Source organism: Hoplias malabaricus, chromosome 17, assembly GCF_029633855.1.
Source record: "Hoplias malabaricus isolate fHopMal1 chromosome 17, fHopMal1.hap1, whole genome shotgun sequence".
Taxonomy (NCBI): Eukaryota; Metazoa; Chordata; class Actinopteri; order Characiformes; family Erythrinidae; genus Hoplias; species Hoplias malabaricus.
This window is the reverse complement of record NC_089816.1, coordinates 2,202,663-2,220,697: the sequence shown is the minus strand read 5'-3', so window position 1 is coordinate 2,220,697 and position 18,035 is coordinate 2,202,663. Positions and strand designations below refer to the sequence as shown.

At 40.2% G+C, this 18,035-nt stretch overlaps 1 protein-coding gene across 2 annotated transcripts in view; it reads left to right on the top strand.

The window, feature by feature from the left end:
- Nucleotides 1-18,035, top strand: part of drp2 (dystrophin related protein 2) — a 258,344-nt gene that overhangs the window by 206,805 nt on the left and 33,504 nt on the right. For both annotated transcript variants that reach the window (XM_066649310.1, XM_066649312.1), the window contains 4 exons: nt 8,718-8,875; nt 15,128-15,294; nt 15,512-15,623; nt 17,443-17,579. In XM_066649310.1, the coding sequence (XP_066505407.1) occupies nt 8,718-8,875; nt 15,128-15,294; nt 15,512-15,623; nt 17,443-17,579 (574 nt within the window). The remainder of the gene's footprint in view (nt 1-8,717; nt 8,876-15,127; nt 15,295-15,511; nt 15,624-17,442; nt 17,580-18,035) is intronic.

The window sequence follows — 18,035 nt, the reverse complement described above, 5'->3', positions numbered from 1 at the left end:
AGTCATTTGTTTTACATGTACCTAGAAGTGTCAAGAGCTGGTCATTTGACCACAGTGTCTACTGCATGCACTGTGTTATCTTAACAGAAGGGAAGTCACTGACACAACACTAGCTAGATGGCATTACTTGAACAAAACTAAATATTTAGCCATACGCTCAATATTTACTTTATCATAATCAGTGATTCTTTTAATAAAGTGTGTGTGTGTGTGCGCAAATTATTCGTAAAAAGGGAACATCTTCAATAGTGGGAAATGCTGTTCTCTGGTTCGATTATGTTCAAAACCACAGCATCTTTTAATGTGGAAAGGTATATTTGAGGGTGAAAAAATGACTGTCGGTGTTATGTAGCTGAAGTTAACTTTGTCTGTAAGTCTTTCACTGTTTGAATTATCAGAGAAACCTCATTTTTAAACAAATTTGTTTAGTTTTCTATCATCTTTGGTCTGTGTTTTTACTTTCAGGCTGTAAGAACTCCTCTGAAATTAGTCAGTTCCATTAGCAACAAAAACAATTACGTATTACTTGCCTAAGGTGTAGGAACAGAGCAACATCCTCATCTTGATTCATGCTTTTCAATGTTTGGAGGGCTATTCATTTTTTAAAAAAAACAACTAGAAAATGCAGTTTTATGTTGTGAGCAGAGAAAGAGGAAGCCTAGAATGCCTAGCCATTTATAGACACTGGGGCTTCATATACACATTGGAGCATGCAAACAGGCTGGAGAACTGGCGACACAGACACATTCACTCACACAATCACCCCTACGGACACTTTTGAATCCACCTACCAACGTGTGTTTTTTGGACTGTGGGAGGAAACCGGAGCACCCAGAGGAAACCCACGCAGACACAGGGAGAACACACCACACTCCTCACAGACAGTCACCCGGAGGAAACCCACACAGACACAGAGAGAACACACCACACTCCTCACAGACAGTCACCCGGAGCGGGAATCGAACCCACAACCTCCAGGTCCCTGGAGCTGTGTGACTGCGACAGCAGTTAATATGACATTGTTAATATAATTGAGTTCCTTTTCAATTGTCAGTAGTTTTGCATTCCCTCACAAAAAAAGAAAAGAAAAAAAAGATACCTTACGAATGTCTTGGTTTCCCCCTCAAAAATGAATAACACATCTCTTCTGTTTAGCTTTTTTTAGCTTTTTGTATAATTTATTTTATCCTTTACTGACCACTCATTTTATTTTTTTTATTTCTACTCCAGATAAATATTTTTTACCTTTTATTTATTTTCATCCATTTTTTCAGTGTTCCTTTTTTTCTTACAAAACATTATTAATTTTATATTTCTATATTTATTCTTTTTTTTGTAAACATCAAGGCATTTAAATTAAACACATTCCCTAAGTCTATTGTTAGTTTGTGGATTAGGAATATGATGTCACTTTTCAAACATAACACAATTGGACCTGATCAAACTAGATTTTTTCAGTGTGTGCTCTTATATTCTCTCGTGTGTGCTCTTCCTTGTGTAGCTATGCTGGCAGATACAGGGCTGTTTTTATGGTGTCAGTCCAGTCTGGTCACTTTTACAACCTCAGCCTTGTAAATCAGTGTGTGGGGTGATGCACAAGAAGAGTGTTCCATTCTGAGAGGCTGGTGCATACAGTAAGAGCAAAGTTTGTCCCAGTGAATCGGAGTCAGGTCTCATTTACTGTCAGAACACTATCTGTCAGCGGTCATAAACATCCAGACACTGCTCCTATCAGATGGGGTTTCTACTGCAGTAGAGGAAAGAGGGAGAAAGAAGAGAAGGAGAAAGTTACTCTTTCTTATCAGTTCAAACTGTAATAATGTTTTTGACGTTCCCTTTTAATGACTGAATTCATCTGGTTTAAGCAGTGTTTTTAAAACTTTTTTTAAGCAACCCACATTTGGTCCGTTGATTTATATTGTGACCCAGAAAGCACACACTCTGAACGATGATTATAAGATTAAACATAACTGATGTTTGCCTATATCCTTCTCGACAACACTCAGATTTAACAACATTCAGAACCAGGCTGAATTTCATTGCTTCATTTTACCTAGAGATAGGAGCTCAGTTCCTGTGAGAAGTGGAATGCTGCAGACTGGAGACCAAAATGGGGTGGGGTTTTGGGGGAGGAACCTGTCAATAATCTTTTGCATCAATCACTGAAAAACTGCTTTTGGCCATCAATCACATTTTGCATTTGCCAATCGCAGATTAGAATGAGCTGTCCATCATTTTTTGCATCAGCCAATCTAATCAGACGTCATTAAGTTCAGCCCTCTGTGTTTCCACAGGTCTGTTTTTCCCTTAGAACACGATGGTGAACGAGCTTTGTTTTCAATTATGTGAACTCATGTCAGTTTATAGAGATTTAAAGTGCCCGGTGCTTGCTTCTGTCTTAATGTTAGGTCATTTATAACTTCTAAACTTAAAGTTATAAACAGGTAATTCAGGCTTTTGTTTGGTTGATGTAGGAAAGGACGGCTATCTCCACGTATTCACCACTCCTATTTGTTCTCTGGGCTGTTGTGTGACTGGCTGATACAAGAAATGATTGGTAGTATCTGCACCTACTCACTACGACCATTTGTTCTCCGGAGTGCAGACTAGGTCCTTGTTGGAAAATAAACAAACAATTTTTTATTGACAAACAAAACAAATTTTTATGTCAGTTTTTTTTAAAGTTTGGTAGGGGAAGGTTTTAACCACTGCACACTATGTTCCAAGCATGGCAACAAGGGGTAGAGGTTTATATAATCAATGTAATTCATCCAGTCATCCATCATTCAGTTAGAACAGTCTGGGTTGCAGTACAGTGTACATTCTGCACAACAGGGCTTTGTATGTTCATGTTAACTGTGTGATTATGTGCCTGTTAAAATTCAATTATATAATTGTTATACATTTTTTTGCAATCCTTTCTTTTGGTTTTTTGGCCCATCTATGGATCACAACCAAGGGTTTTAGAAACCCTGTGTTTAGGGAAAACCTATTGTGGAAAACCTAAGGCATGAAATTAAATGGGTTGTTCTGGTGCACTATGTTTAATGCCAAGTGTTGGCTAGAGGGGTATATAACACCCAGCATTGAGCTGTGTGTTCTCTAGATTGATGAAGCTCCATACAGTACCCATAGGTTGAATTAAAGTGGTATTTGTGAACCCTAATTAATCATTCAACATCAGCACCTGATCTCTAAAGTTTTGTGGCGGAATGCAGTCAGATCTTCATACTCTAGCATTCTAACATCTAGTGTAAATGATTCCTAGAATAGTACTCTTGACAATAAATGCACTACAAAGGGTTATTTGAGCGATGCTAAAGAAGAACTACTTTTATTCCATGAAGGACCATGTTCCACTCGCACCACATTACACCAGTCATTTATAATAGTCACTGGCTCCCTGTTAAATGCCACGGCCAGTTAAAAAACCTGTTGCTCACATGCAAAGCCTTAAATAAACTTGCCCCTTCTTCAGCCCTATAGACCTTCCCACACCCTTAGATCTCCCACCGCTGCTGACTATCCATCCCCACTTCTAATCTTCACAACCTAGATGATCATGCTTTTCCAGAGTTGTTCTCCGTCTCTGGATCTCTCTTCCCCCGCAAATCCAGCAGTCAAACACTCCTCTTTTAAGTCTCAGCTTACACATCTTTCCCCCTGCATTCAACCTCCCGGTACCATTAAACATTTGTTTTTATATTTTCTTTGTTATGTTGTCTGTATGTCATTATACTATCCATATTAACTCTAAGTTGTAAGCAGCTTTGGGTTCTTGAAAAGTTTTAGGTTTATTATTATTATTTTTAGGGATGCACCGATATCACTTTTTCCCGTCAGATACCTATAATGATATTTCATATTCAAGTATCCGCCGATACTGAGTACCGATACCAACTCTATCTATCTTAATCACTAGATAGGTGCCTATAAATCCAGGTATTTATATTGCTTTACTTACAGATTTTATCTTGTTAAAGCAGTGTTCTGTATCACTATTAAGATATAATGAGCTTGAATGAACAACATTTACTTTTTATTAACTGCACATTAAATATTTAAAAGTTTCAGAGCCATGAAAAATACATATTTCCACAATGCAGTAACCAGTACAAATAGAAGACATAGTGTAGCCGGACTGAACAGCTTTTTACACTGTCATGAGACTATTTCTCACAACTGTGAAGTGCACGTTAAGGACTGCTGCTGACCTGTGTTAGCGAACTTCTTTGTGGTTGCTTGAATGAAGTCAGTGTTCGTTGGCATGCCTTAAGCTGGGGTTAAACTACATGACTTTTAGCTCGATTCTAAATATTTTTTAGACCAGTTTCAGACCAGTGAAGCAGCATATCAAACGTTCGATTTTTTTCTACCCGACTTTGGGCATAGTCATGTAGTGTAGACTAGAGGTGGGTGGATCGATCCAAATATTGATAATATCGATACCAACGCTGGTAATGGTATTGATCAATACTTGTGTAAAAAGATTGATACTCAATTTTTTTTTTCTCCCCTGCTGCTCTCCCGCTAAAGTCTGTATGTGATGCAGTGTGTGCACCCCCCCCCCCTTTGTTATTGCTCCGTGACGTTGCGAAGACTAGTCGTGTCGGTATCGATATCTGCGATACTAGCCCTGTATTTACTTGGTATCGGATCAATATCAACATTCCCGGTATCGCCCACTTCAAGTGTAGACTCTCCATAAACTCAAGACTGAAGTCCCTTCAACAGCCAATGAGAACAGAGCACTGTAAGTAAACAGGCGCATGCAGTGGAGCTCTGGAGTGGTGGACGGATTAAGCAGAAAACTATGAAAAACTAAAATATATTACATAGTGCTGGATACATATGTCCCCAAATAACAAATATTACCTGTAGGAGAACATAGACAAAACTTCTAATTTTCCTTTTCACATTAAATGACGCAACACTTGCGCTCGCTACCGTTAGCGCAGGTTCTGAACCATTTAAGGTGGATCGTAGTCGCAACTATGTACTATTCTCCTAATCTCCAGCTCCCGCTGCAGTGTGTAGAGACTGCGCTGACTGAGTTTTCACATCCACAACCCATTTTTACATGTTTTTTTTCTTTGTGAATCTATACAAACAGCAGCGCAAACATTAACCACAGAGACTTGTACATTCGTATTTATCTGTGTCTCCTAGGAAACCTAGGTGTGTTGTGTGTTAAAATCGACAAAAACAGTTGTGTAATGCGTGTCAGATTCATGGGCGTGTCCTGAAAAGTGCCCTGTGTACTACATACACAGGAATAGTGAGCAGTGGGCCATTTCAAACACACCTGTGGTATCAGTGCTCTGTAGCCGATACCGAGACTGTGTTTAAGTGCCAGTATCGGTGCCGATACTATACAGTATCGGTGCAACACATTGTTATTAAGGGCTCCACCAGCTTTAGGACATGTAGTGTATTAGGGATCCCTGAGAGTGCATCATGTGTATTTTAGGTTTGTTTGTTTGTTTTTCTGCTAGGAGAGAGATGGGTGCTCCCTGCTTCAGTTCTAAGGAGAAGCAAAAGTGATGCAAAACATTACAATCCACAGAGTGCTTAATACACAGTGAGCCTTGCTGCTTCTCTGGGTACAGAAATCCCCTTGGCTAGGATTCAACACTGGCATTAGCAGCCTTCTTTGCTCCCTAGAGACTACTCTCTGTGCTGTAGTGAACTCCACCTGGAAATCAATGAGAGAGAAAGAGAGGGAGAGAGAGTTGGTTTGTTAGCGGGTTCCATGAAAAAAGGGTGGAATGTTTACATTGTGCTGGTGTTTATTAGAAAACCTAGAAGTGTGTGGCACTCAGGTCTGTATGCCCATCTGTCAGTTAAGTTCCTTCTGTGGTTATAATATAAACCACCTGCTGTCCTTGTACACTAGTGCCCTGGGCAGAAACATGTGCTAACTCCAGCTCGGACAGCTGTAGAATCCAAGGAACCGTCTGGATGCCCGTTGAGATTCCCTGTAATATCATGTGTAGAAATATGTTTTAAAGCATGTGTCAAACTCAAGGCCCATGGGCGTCGTGTCGTTTGATGTGGCCTGCAAGAGCTTAAAAGATCTGACTGACTGCAATCTAGTGGCTTAATGCCGTCGCTTCACGCGTAACAATCAGCATGAACTGTGGGAAATGTAGTTTATGGTCAATGCATGCTTTTAGACTTAATTATTAATTATTCTGCCACTAACTGACCTTAAACTACATTTCCCACAATGCATGCTGATTATGTTGCCCGCCAAGTGACGGCATTCCACCACTAGATCACAGTGTATCCTCTTCAATGTGATTTTTTTCAACAAGTGGAATTAAGAAATAGCTACAAATATTGATTCCAAAATGTCCAGGAAAAGAAAGATTAATGCCAATGGAAGACGAGACAGTTTGAAGAGAGATGTGAAGGCGAATTGTTTGTGCTTCAAGGAGAAAAACCTGTATGTCTTTTGTGTTATGAGGCGGTTGCAGTTGTCAAGGAGTACAATTTACGTCTGCACTTTGACACCAAACACGGAGCTGAGTGTGCCAAAGTTAGCCCTGAAGAAAAGCAACAATCTGTACAAGAATTAAAAGGCAAACTGCGATCGCAGCAGAATATCTTCACAAGAGCCACGGCCCAAAACGACGCAGCTGTGAAAGCTAGCTTTATTGTAGCTGAAGAAATCACTCACGTTTTCAGGGGGTGCATTTTTGAAGTAGTGTGTGCTGAAAGTCATAACTTGTGTTTGATGATATTTTTCTTTATTCACTTGGATTGATCATTGATTGATGGAGTGATATGAGTTTCTTAACCTCACAAATGAACAGGATTTGTGTGGTTAACAGAGCAACAAACAAACATATATTGACATCTTTGGAAATATTTGAATAAGTTGAATATATAATAAATTCAGAGTTATTTCACATTAAGGAGTACTTACATTTATTCTACATTACATTTGGGTACATTTAGTTACAGCTTAGTCTTACAGTTACATCTGGCCCTTTGAGGGCAACCATTATGCGGATGTGGCCCTCTGTGAAACTGAGTTGGACACCCCTGTTTTAAAGCATTTTTGGTGTATGTCAGGATCGCGGGGCGGACGCACACGTTAATAACACAGTAAACTTTATTTACAAAAAGGATAACAAAACAAAGACAGACTAGGACTACAAAACAAAGGTGGACTAAACGAAGAACAGCCGAGATACACTAGAGTGGGAAACATCACGCGGGAAACGAACAGAGGAAACAAATGACTAACAACCAGGAAGTGACGCATGAGAACTTAAATACATAACACCGACAAAGGACACCTGGAACAGATAACGAAGGGGCAGGAATACAAATAACACTGAAGAGGAGGAGGACAAGGGCGGAGACATGAACAATAACAAACAGAGACACGTGCTAAGTGAGTGCATGGCGGGGAAAACAGAGGAGAGGACAAGGGCATGACAGTGTAATAAATACTTCTAATTCGAAATCTAAACATTCTCCTGCTCTTTTATCATTTATGGTAACAGTAGTGTAGTGTTTTTTACATTTTATTCAAGAAAAAACATGAATTTGTTTGAAAATGGCAAGTCAAAACAAATTATAAATAAAAGTATGTGTGTTGATTTGTTGTGTTGTTGAGGATAATATTGTATAATAAAAGTACATGTGAATTTTGGGTTAGCTGACTTAAAAACGGTGATTTCAACTTTAGTATTCAACTATTTTTCAAATGCCATTTTTAATATTATGCAACAGGTACCATAACATGACAAAAGAGTGGGAGGATGTTATTATACGTTACACAAAAACACATGTAATATAATATGATATGATATACTGGGGGTCATGGTGGTGCAGCAGGTAGTGTCACTGTCACACAGCTCCAGTGTCCTGGGTTTGTGGGTTCAAGCCCCGCTCTGGGTCTGTTAGGAGTTTGTTGTGTTCTCCCTGTGTTCGCGTGGGTGTACTCCGGGTGCTCTGGTTTCCTCCCACGGTCCAAAAACACACGCGGGTAGGTGGATTTGCGACGCAAAAGTGTCCATAGGTGTGTGTGAGTGACCCTTAGTGAGTGAATCCTGTAAAGGACGGGCGCCCTCTCCAGGGTGTGTCCCTGCCCTGTGTCCTGTGATTCCAGACTCCGGATCTGTGGATATGTAGTTACAGACAATAAATGAATGAAACAATTATATATTTTGACTGGTGGAAGTGCCCTTTCGGTACAATTCATAAATGTAATTTTGCATTGACTTTTCACATTACTCTATGTACACTTAAGTGTAGTGTTTGTAAACTCAAGGACAAAGTCAAGGACAATAATTGCTGCAGTAAATCTCTTTACTTTCCCAGGAACCCTTTAGGCATTTTATGGGCATCCACGTGAAGATCAGTGAGGTTTTGAGGTCAGGTCGTGAGGTTGGATGATCGGTGCTGGATAACAAACCCCACTCTTAACTCAACACAAAATTTAGTTTAAACTACATCACTCTCCAGAGAAGCCACAGCTCAGTACATCTCTAACAGAAGTTTGGCTTTGGACTGGGTGACCTTAGGCTCATATTATGCTGCTGCAGAGTGCACCTTTTACTTATTCAAAGCTTTTCTCCTTTTTTCAAGAGCACAGCTTTATTTGCGTTTATCAGAACAGGGTGCACCTTAACACTATTAATAATTACTTGTAGTGGAAAAAATGTCTACATTTTTTGGTCACGATTTTTTGTGTATTTTAGATTTATTCAGACAAGTGTGTGGGCCAAATGGTTCGACAGACCAGAAGCACCTCAGTCTACTTCTCCATGAAGCCATTCAAATTCCCCGGCAGCTTGGAGAAGTTGCAGCATTTGGAGGAAGCAATGTGGAACCAAGTGTCCGCAGCTGCTTCAGAATGGTGAGACAATGAGACACTTTCATAGTTATTTATGCCGTTTGGCAGCTTAGAGTTTTAATCATGTTACAGATGTAGACAATTACTGCATGAAGAGTCCTGCTCCCTCTTTATCACCTACTTTCTTTCTTTCTTAATTCTTGTTTGTATCTCTTTTTTTCTTTCTTGCTGCCTGTCAGTCTGTGCCACATAGAAATAGTACAAAGCTTGGTCTACAGCTTGGCCTCCCCCCCCCCCCCCTCCCTCCCTCCCTCCCTCCCTCTCTCTCTCTCTCTCTCTCTCTCTCTTGATCTTTTCATTCTCTCTCTGACTCCCTCCCTGTCTTCCCCCCTCTCTCTCTCTCTCTTGATCTTTTCATTCTCTCTGACTCTCTCCCTGTCTTCCCCTCTCTCTCTCTCTCTCTCTCTCTCTTGATCTTTTCATTCTCTCTCTGACTCCCTCCCTGTCTTCCCCTCTCTCTCTCTCTTGATCTTTTCATTCTCTCTGACTCTCTACCTGTCTTCCCCTCTCTCTCTCTCTCTTGATCTTTTCATTCTCTCTCTGACTCCCTCCCTGTCTTCCCCTCTCTCTCTCTCTCTCTCTCTCTTGATCTTTTCATTCTCTCTCTGACTCTCTCCCTGTCTTCCTCTCTCTCTCTCTCTCTCGCTCTTGATCTTTTCATTCTCTCTCTGACTCTCTTCCTATCTTCCTCTCTCTCTCTCTCTCTCTCTCTCTCTCTCTCTCTCTTCTTTCTTTCTAGTTTGACACAGCTTCTGTGGGTGGCAAATAAAGTGCAGGAGAAAATAGAATGTATGCCTCAAAGAGAAAGAGAGAAATAGAAATGAGAGACAGAGATACAAAGAGAGAGGGAGAGAGAGAGAGAGGGCAAGAGAGGGAGAATTGGGTAGAGACAAAAAGGGAGAGGGAGAAAGATTAATTTCTCTGTCTCTCTCTCTCTCTCTCTCTCTCTCTCTCTCTGTGATTAAGCTTCATGTAGAGTCCTCCTATCTGGGTACTTAGACTCAGTCTTCCACTTTTCTGTAGTTTTGTACATAGCACAGAATCTGGCAGCCACCATTTTTTTAACACAAACATTTAGATTAAATCTAAACATTCTCCTGCTCTTTTATAATTTATGGGAACAGTAGTGTAGTATTAAAAAAGCCAATTTAATTTTATTCAAGAAAAAAAATCCTAAACATGAATTTGTTTGAAAATGGCGAGTGAAAACAAATTGTAAATGAAAGTATGTGTGTAGATTTGTTGTGTTGTTGAGGATAATATTATATAATAAAAGTGCATGTGAATTTTGGGTTATCTGACTTAAAAACGCTGACTTCAACTTTAGCGTTTGACTATTTTTCAAATGCCATTTTTAATATTATACAACAGTTACCAAAACATGACAAAACAGTGGGAGGATGTTATTATACGTTACACACAAACCCTTTATGAATGAATTGTACACGTATAATATAATGTAATATAATATGATATCATTTACTGGGGGTCATGGCACAGAATCTGGCAGCCACCACTTTTTTATGACAAACATTTAGATTAAACTTCCAGCACTGCTCTGTTGAGTTGAAGAGGTGTCTGTGATCCAGAACTAATCAATAAAATCAGATCCCCACAGAAATGTTCAAAGGTCTCCCTGCAAAGTCTTCCCAGAGATCTTTAGAAATCCCCACAGCCATTTTGCAACATAAAATAAAGCCTTCCAAGACGAGGTGAGGCTGTTATTGCAGGGAAAATGAACAAATTGTTTTTGTCAGAAATGATGAATGAGAAGGTGTCCCCAGATTTTTGCAGTCCCACTGAACTGACCAGAGAGAGGCAAGATACGATTCCTGCCACAATCTCTTTTATTAAGACTGTAAATGTGGAACAAATGTAAGTTTGTGGTCTTTAGTAGAACAGATTAACTAATGATGGATATGGTGCAAGGTTCACAGGATTTTATAAATATATATATAAAGGGGGAGAGAGAGAGGGTGCCCTGAATATGGTAAATCTTGGTTCTGTCGTCAGTCCTTAATTAAATCCTCCCCCATACAAAAGCGTAGCGGTGATACCAGGCATGCATAATTAAATTCCATTCATTTTCACATTTGTTCTATTTCAGGATTTGTATTAGCAGATGAAATAGTACTCTAGTGCCAATCAGAACTTCTTAAATTGGCAATTTATCAACCTACTGCATTAATAAATTCAACACTGATAAAGTGGTTCCGCTGAACTTGGCTTGGGAGTAGTAAAGGTAATTGCTAAGTGTGTGTGTGTGTGGTGGAAAAGCTGGAATTGAGTGAGATTTTAAGTTCTTGATCAGTAAAAGAGGCTCCTGATTCTTTAGGGGTTAAAGGCAAAGTATAGGCCTAGAAAAGACAAAAGGTTATGAATGAAATTATCCCAGAGACAAAGAGAGAGAGAGAGAGAGAGAGAGAGAAAATAAAGGAAAGAAAATGAAATAAAAAGAATGTCCTCTATTCTTCAGGGAGATGCTGAGCAGTGGATTTGGTGATCTATATTTGTTCATGCATGTGTTCATTTTTTTTCTCAGGGGATAGATTTACTAACTTCTATTCCACTCACCTTCCCCATTCTAATACTCATTTATACTCGGTGTAATGAGAGCTGAGTGGCTGCAGCTCTTCTGGTTGATGTGGGTCAATGAGGGTTGCCATAGGAGCTCCGTAGAAGCTTATTCTGCAAATTCCAACCAGTAAAATGAAAATGTGAGCAGGCTGTCCATAAAAATTACTCATGTGGCACATTTGGACAGGAATAAATCACGGAAATAAATATGAGACTCAAGATATTTGTGTAAAGGTGTTATTCATGAAAAAAAATGTTGGTGACATGCTTAAAGGAGCAATGTGTAATATATATCAGAGATTAAGGAAATGTGAGGCAAAGATTAAGAAAAAGTTGAGGCACTGGCATCTTCGACAGTAACGCTGCAGCCGGTACACAGGAGCTGGTCATAAAATTAGAAAATCATGAAAAAGTTGATTTATTTCAGTAATTCCATTCAGAAAGTGAAGCTTGTGTATTACACTCATTCATTACACACAGAGTGATATATTTCAAGTGTTTATTTCTTTTAATTTGATGATTATAACTGACACCTAATGAAACCCCCAAACTCAGTGTCTCAGAAAATTAGAATATTGTGAAAAGGTTCAATATTGAAGACACCTGGTGCCACACTGTAATCAGCTCATAATGAACTCAAAACACCTGCAAAGGCCTTTAAATGGCCTCTCAGTCTTGTTCTGTAGGCTCCACACTCATGGGGAAGACTGCTGACTGACAGTTGTCCAAAAGACGACCACTGACACCTTACACAAGCAGAGCAAGACACAAAAGGTCATTACTAAAGAGGCTGTTCACAGAGCTGTGTGTCCAAGCTCATTAATAGAGAGGTGAAAAGAAGGAAATGATAGAAAAAAGTAGTAGAAAAAGGGTAGAAAAGTTTAAAAGCAATAGCGATAACAGCACCCTGGAGAGGACTGTGAAAAAACAAAATAACATTCAAAAATGTGGGGGAGATTCACAAAGACTGGACTGCAGCTGGAGCCAGTGCTTCGAGAACCACCACCACACAGACGTATGTAAGACATGGGTTTCAGCGTCGCATTCCTTGTGTGGAGCCACTCCTGAACAAGAGACAGTGTCAGAAGCGTCTCGCCCCTGGGCTAAAGACAAAAAGGACTGGACTGCTGCTGAGTGGTCCACAGTTATGTCTCTGATGAAAGTAAATTTTACATTTCCTTTGGAAATCAACGTCCCAGAGTCTGGAGGAGGAGAGGAGAGGCACAGAATCCACGTTGGTTGAGGTCCAGTGTAAAGTTTCCACAGTCAGTGATGGTGTGGGGCGCCATGTCATCTTCTGGTGTTGGTCCAAGGTCAACACAGCCGTCTACTTCATGCTTCCTGTTGCTGACCAACTTTATGGAGATGCAGATCTCATTTTCCAACAGGACTTGGCCCCTGCACACATTGCCAAAGCCACCAGTATCTGGTTTAAGGACCATGGTCTCCCTGTTCTTAACTGTTCAGAAAACTCACCTGACCTAAACCCCATAGACAATCTATGGCGTATTGTGAAGAGGAAGATGTAATACACCAGACCCAACAATGCAGAAGAGCTGAAGGCCACTATCAGAGCAACCTGGGCTCTCATATAACACCTGATCAGTGCCACAGACTGATCGACTCCATGCCACGCCGCATTTCTGCAGTAATTCAGGCAAAAGGAGCCCCAACTAAGTACTGAGTGCTATACATGTTCATACATTTCAGTCAGACAGCGTTTCTAAAAATCCTTTTTTTGTATTGGTCTTAAATAATACTCTAATTTTCTGAGACACTGAGTTTGGGGTTTTCATTACGTGTCAGCTATAATCATCAAATTAAAAGAAATAAACACTTGAAATATATCAGTCTGTGTGTAATGAAGCCATGGCAGTGAACAGAGATAACTAAACAGAGAGATCTAAAAAGCCTCAGCATCCGTTTAAAAAGCTCTGAAATAGGAAATACGAAATTTGGGAGTAAGACGCGAATGTCTGCCTCCTAAAACGACAGTTAATGTGGAAGGGAAAATAAGTAAGGAAGATAACATCAGACTGGTCTAGTGAAACATTTTTGGTTTGTGGAGATGGAAAGTAGAATATTAGAATGGTAAATACAAGAAAACAGACACAGTGTGATCATTTAGTTTAGGTAGATATTTTAGTGAAGTAGTGTGCACGTTTCTGTTTAAAGAGGTGGGTTATGGAGATAATGAGCATATAATCTGTAAAAATAACTGACACGGCACTTTCTATTTTGGGAAGTGAAATCACAGAGAATCTCTGGCAATAATTGCTCTACTCTACCTCCCCAAATAACTAAATCCTTTCTGAGTAGGACTGAGATCTGACTTCCTTCAGATTAGCTTACTATGGTCTCGTATACAAACCTGATATTCCTCTCACACACAGACACACACATTCAGTAGGTGCCACACTCCAGTGGAAACTACAGGCCATGCGAGAGACTTTCACGTTAATTATGGCTCTTTGCCTGGTCTACAAAGAAGGCCCTGGGGAAATAAACCTTTTAATGCATCTTTGATGCGCATTTAATGAGAATTTAACACATTACGGATTTTTCCGCTGCCTCACGACTCACTCTTTTATTGGGTTTTCTTCCTGTCATCCGCTCCTGCTGTGACCCTTTAATACGCAGCAGATTTTAGCTCATCTGCAGGCTTACGTTATCTCTTTTCTTGCAATGTTACTTTAGTTATGTTTTATTTTGGGGGGTGATTTATCCCCCCCTTGTACATTTTAATGATATATTTCACAACATAACACACATAACCGTGACCCTGAAATGGATTAAGATGATGATAACACACATGTAACACGTTTTCGTAGTGTACTATTTCTACCAAATTATTTGTTAGTGTTATACACAAATTACAAATATGAGGTAAAAATTAAATACAATTTTCAGTATTTCATATTTTTTTTAAGGCCTTGATTCTACTTCATACACCACACAGATTATATACCACACACACACACACACACACATCATATGGCTGGAAGATTACCTGCTTACACAACATTCTGAAATTTGAGTCCCTGCTGTGCTGGAGTATTAGCTTCTAATCTTCAGGGTAGTCTTTAGAGTAAATACAGTCTGTGAGGATTTGATGGCAGCCACACAAACTTTAGGTCCTTATATCAGGTACTGGTTATTGGAAGATAATTTCTGGATAGTAAACACCACTCCAACTTATTGGATGGTGACCACACCCAGCCCAATAATGGGGGACTTAATATCCTATACCTATCTAGTGCGTGTTTAGTTTTGACCTTGTTTGGCAGTTGTCTTTTTGGCAAGGCTCATGTGTGGTGACATCACAGCGTGTCACTGTTGGTGTGGTTATTAAACAAGACAAATGTGAACAGTTTCATGTTTTTTTTCAGCAGTGGGTGCATCTTAAAGCAGATTAATTATTTCATTAAGATTTTCTACTTTTGAATATCATAAGTCAGCAGTCAATGATAATTACAAAACATTACAGGAGGACGTAAAAATGACTTAACTGATTTTCAATACTGCTTTTAAAACAACAACACCTGTAGTGAATGGGTAAGACAGTGAATGAATGTTCAGATTATATCATTTCCAGTTTGTAGTAATGGAGGCACAACATTTCAGGTTGTAGTAAATTTTATCTGATATATTCTCTCCCTTTTGTTTCTGTTCTGAAAGGCCCCAGGGAAGCCAGGTATTGAGGTGTCTCACTTCCTGGAGTGGATGAGTCTGGAGCCGCAGTCAATGGTGTGGCTTCCTGTTCTACACCGTGTAACTGTGGCTGAATCTGCCAAACACCAAGCGCGCTGCTACATCTGTAAACAGTGCCCTATCAAGGGCTTCAGGTGGGCACCTTGCCACATAGCCTTTATTTTCACAGTACATGATTTTCAACATCATTCTGTTGTTCTGCTTTTTTTTCCTCATGTTGGAACGAATATTATCTGGAGCTCATCTATCTTCCTCTTTTTAAAAAAATCTGCACTCACTACTGCAGGGAGAGGTATGTGTGTTGAAGATAAAGAATTGTTAATGAAAAATCCTTGCTCTATTCTGTTAAAGGTACCGGAGTCTTAAACAGTTCAATGTGGACATCTGCCAGACGTGTTTCCTCACTGGACGAACAGCCAAAGGCAAAAAGCTACACTACCCCATCATGGAGTATTACACTCCGGTACACACTTATCTTGGAACCTTCATGAAATGTTTGAGTCACACGTCATTAGCTGTCAATTATTGATTTATTTTTTGTACTCCCATCTCATTAAAATAAAATAAAAAAAATGTATTTCATACCCACTAGCATGAGAAGCTACTTAGTTTGAGATCTTTGTCCGAGTTCCTTAAGTCATGGCGTAAGTCTAAAGATATGGAGCCCCAAAGGGTGACATCCCGCAGAATTTATGCTGGTGCTAATGGAGGACCGCTGCCAAATGTTAAATAAAAAACTAATCATTCATTCATTATCTGTAACCCTTATCCAGTTCGCGGTGGGTCCAGAGCCTACCTGGAATCATTGGGCGCAAGGCGGGAATACACCCTGGAGGGGGCGCCAGTCCGTCACAGAGCAACACACACATTCACTCACACACTCACACCTACAGACACTTTTGAGTCGCCAATCCACCTACCAACGTGTGTTTATGGACTGTGGGTGGACACCGGAGCACCCGGAGGAAACCCACGCAGACACAGGGAGAACACACCACACTCCTCACAGACAGCCACCCGGAGGAAACCCACGCAGTCACCGGGAGAACACACCACACTCCTCACAGACAGACACCCGGAGGAAACCCACGCAGACACAGAGAGAACACACCACACTCCTCACAGACAGCCACCCGGAGGAAACCCACGCAGTCACCGGGAGAACACACCACACTCCTCACAGACAGTCACCCGGAGGAAACCCACGCAGTCACCGGGAGAACACACCACACTCCTCACAGACAGTCACCCGGAGGAAACCCACGCAGTCACCGGGAGAACACACCACACTCCTCACAGACAGTCACCCGGAGGAAACCCACGCAGACACAGGGAGAACACACCACACTCCTCACAGACAGTCACCCGGAGGAAACCCACGCAGACACAGGGAGAACACACCACACTCCTCACAGACAGTCACCCGGAGCGGGAATCGGAGCTGTGTGACTGCGACACCTACCTGCTGAAAAATAAATTAAAAAAGCATAAATAAATATATGCACAAATAAACATAGTAATATATAAATAAATGAATATATATTTGTCATGAAAAGGAGCAAAATTGGCAGCACTAGTCCAAGATTTAAGATTGCATGCTTTATTTTTATTTATGTGTGATGATATCTAGTGGCTCTGTATTAAGATCTGAAATCTGAGTCATGTTGAATGTCAAAAGCTCTAAATCCAAGGGGAACTTCGAGTATATTACAATACATTATTTAATTAAAAAATAAGGTGACTTTTGTATAACTCATAGGTCTGAACACTGTAAATGTAACAAAATGTAGAGTAAGGGATAAGGATATAATGAAAATTGTACCTGATATATAATAATTAAAAGTAAAGATGTTTGTTTAAAAAGTCCCCATCTCCAGTTCACATCCTGAAACTGTAAAAACAAACACACACTCACTCAACTTCTGCACTGTTCAGATTTAGTTTGCCTAGCAGTTTTTCTGGTGGCTATTAATGACTGTGGTTCTCTAAATGGGGCCTGGCTCTTTGTCATAAGCTCCAGCTGCTGCTTGGTTGGAGACAAACTGACCTTAGAGGCAGACAATTATTATGTAGATAAAGAGGGAGAGGGAAAGAGACAGAGGCCTGGAGGAGAACACTGTATCTAAAGGTTACCGAGGGTGAACTACTTACGTTATTTTTGTTGTTTATTTCATTTGCCCCACTTTTTTACTCATTCACATCTCTTGCTCCTTTTTTCTCATTCCTTCTTTATACTTTCCCAACCCCTGTATTCATCCTTTCTTCCTGTAATCACCATGTAGACCACCTCAGGGGAGAAGATGCGGGACTTTGCGAAGACTCTGAAGAACAAGTTCCGATCAAAGCAGTACTTCAGCAAACATCCTCAGAGAGGCTACTTACCCGTGCAGATGGTTCTAGAGGCGGAAAGTGGAGAAACGTGAGCATGTCACACAGCTAACAGAGCGTTATAGGATTATAGGAACAATACGTTTCTTTCTCCATGGATTCAGCATAAATAGCTGTGTTATTCTGTGAAGGAAAATAGAATATTTTATGATAAATAAAAGAATAACGATTTATTTCTCCTTTAATGCTGGGTGAACTGTGCCCCTAGCACTAAACACATTAAGGCATTTTCTCCAGTGATTCTTCCTCATGTTACACACACACCTTGTGAACTGGATATGTAAGAGATTCTGTACTGAAAATATTAAATATGAACAACCCAATGTGAGTGAACCACTCTATGGAGCAAAGAATAATAATAATTCATCAGATAAAGGCACTATATTAAAAATATATGTAAAAATAATGTGTATTCACTTTTATTCAAATATCATCTGATTGCCCCTTTAAAGGGAAGCGGTCGCTCTGCGGTGATGGCCACTGTGTT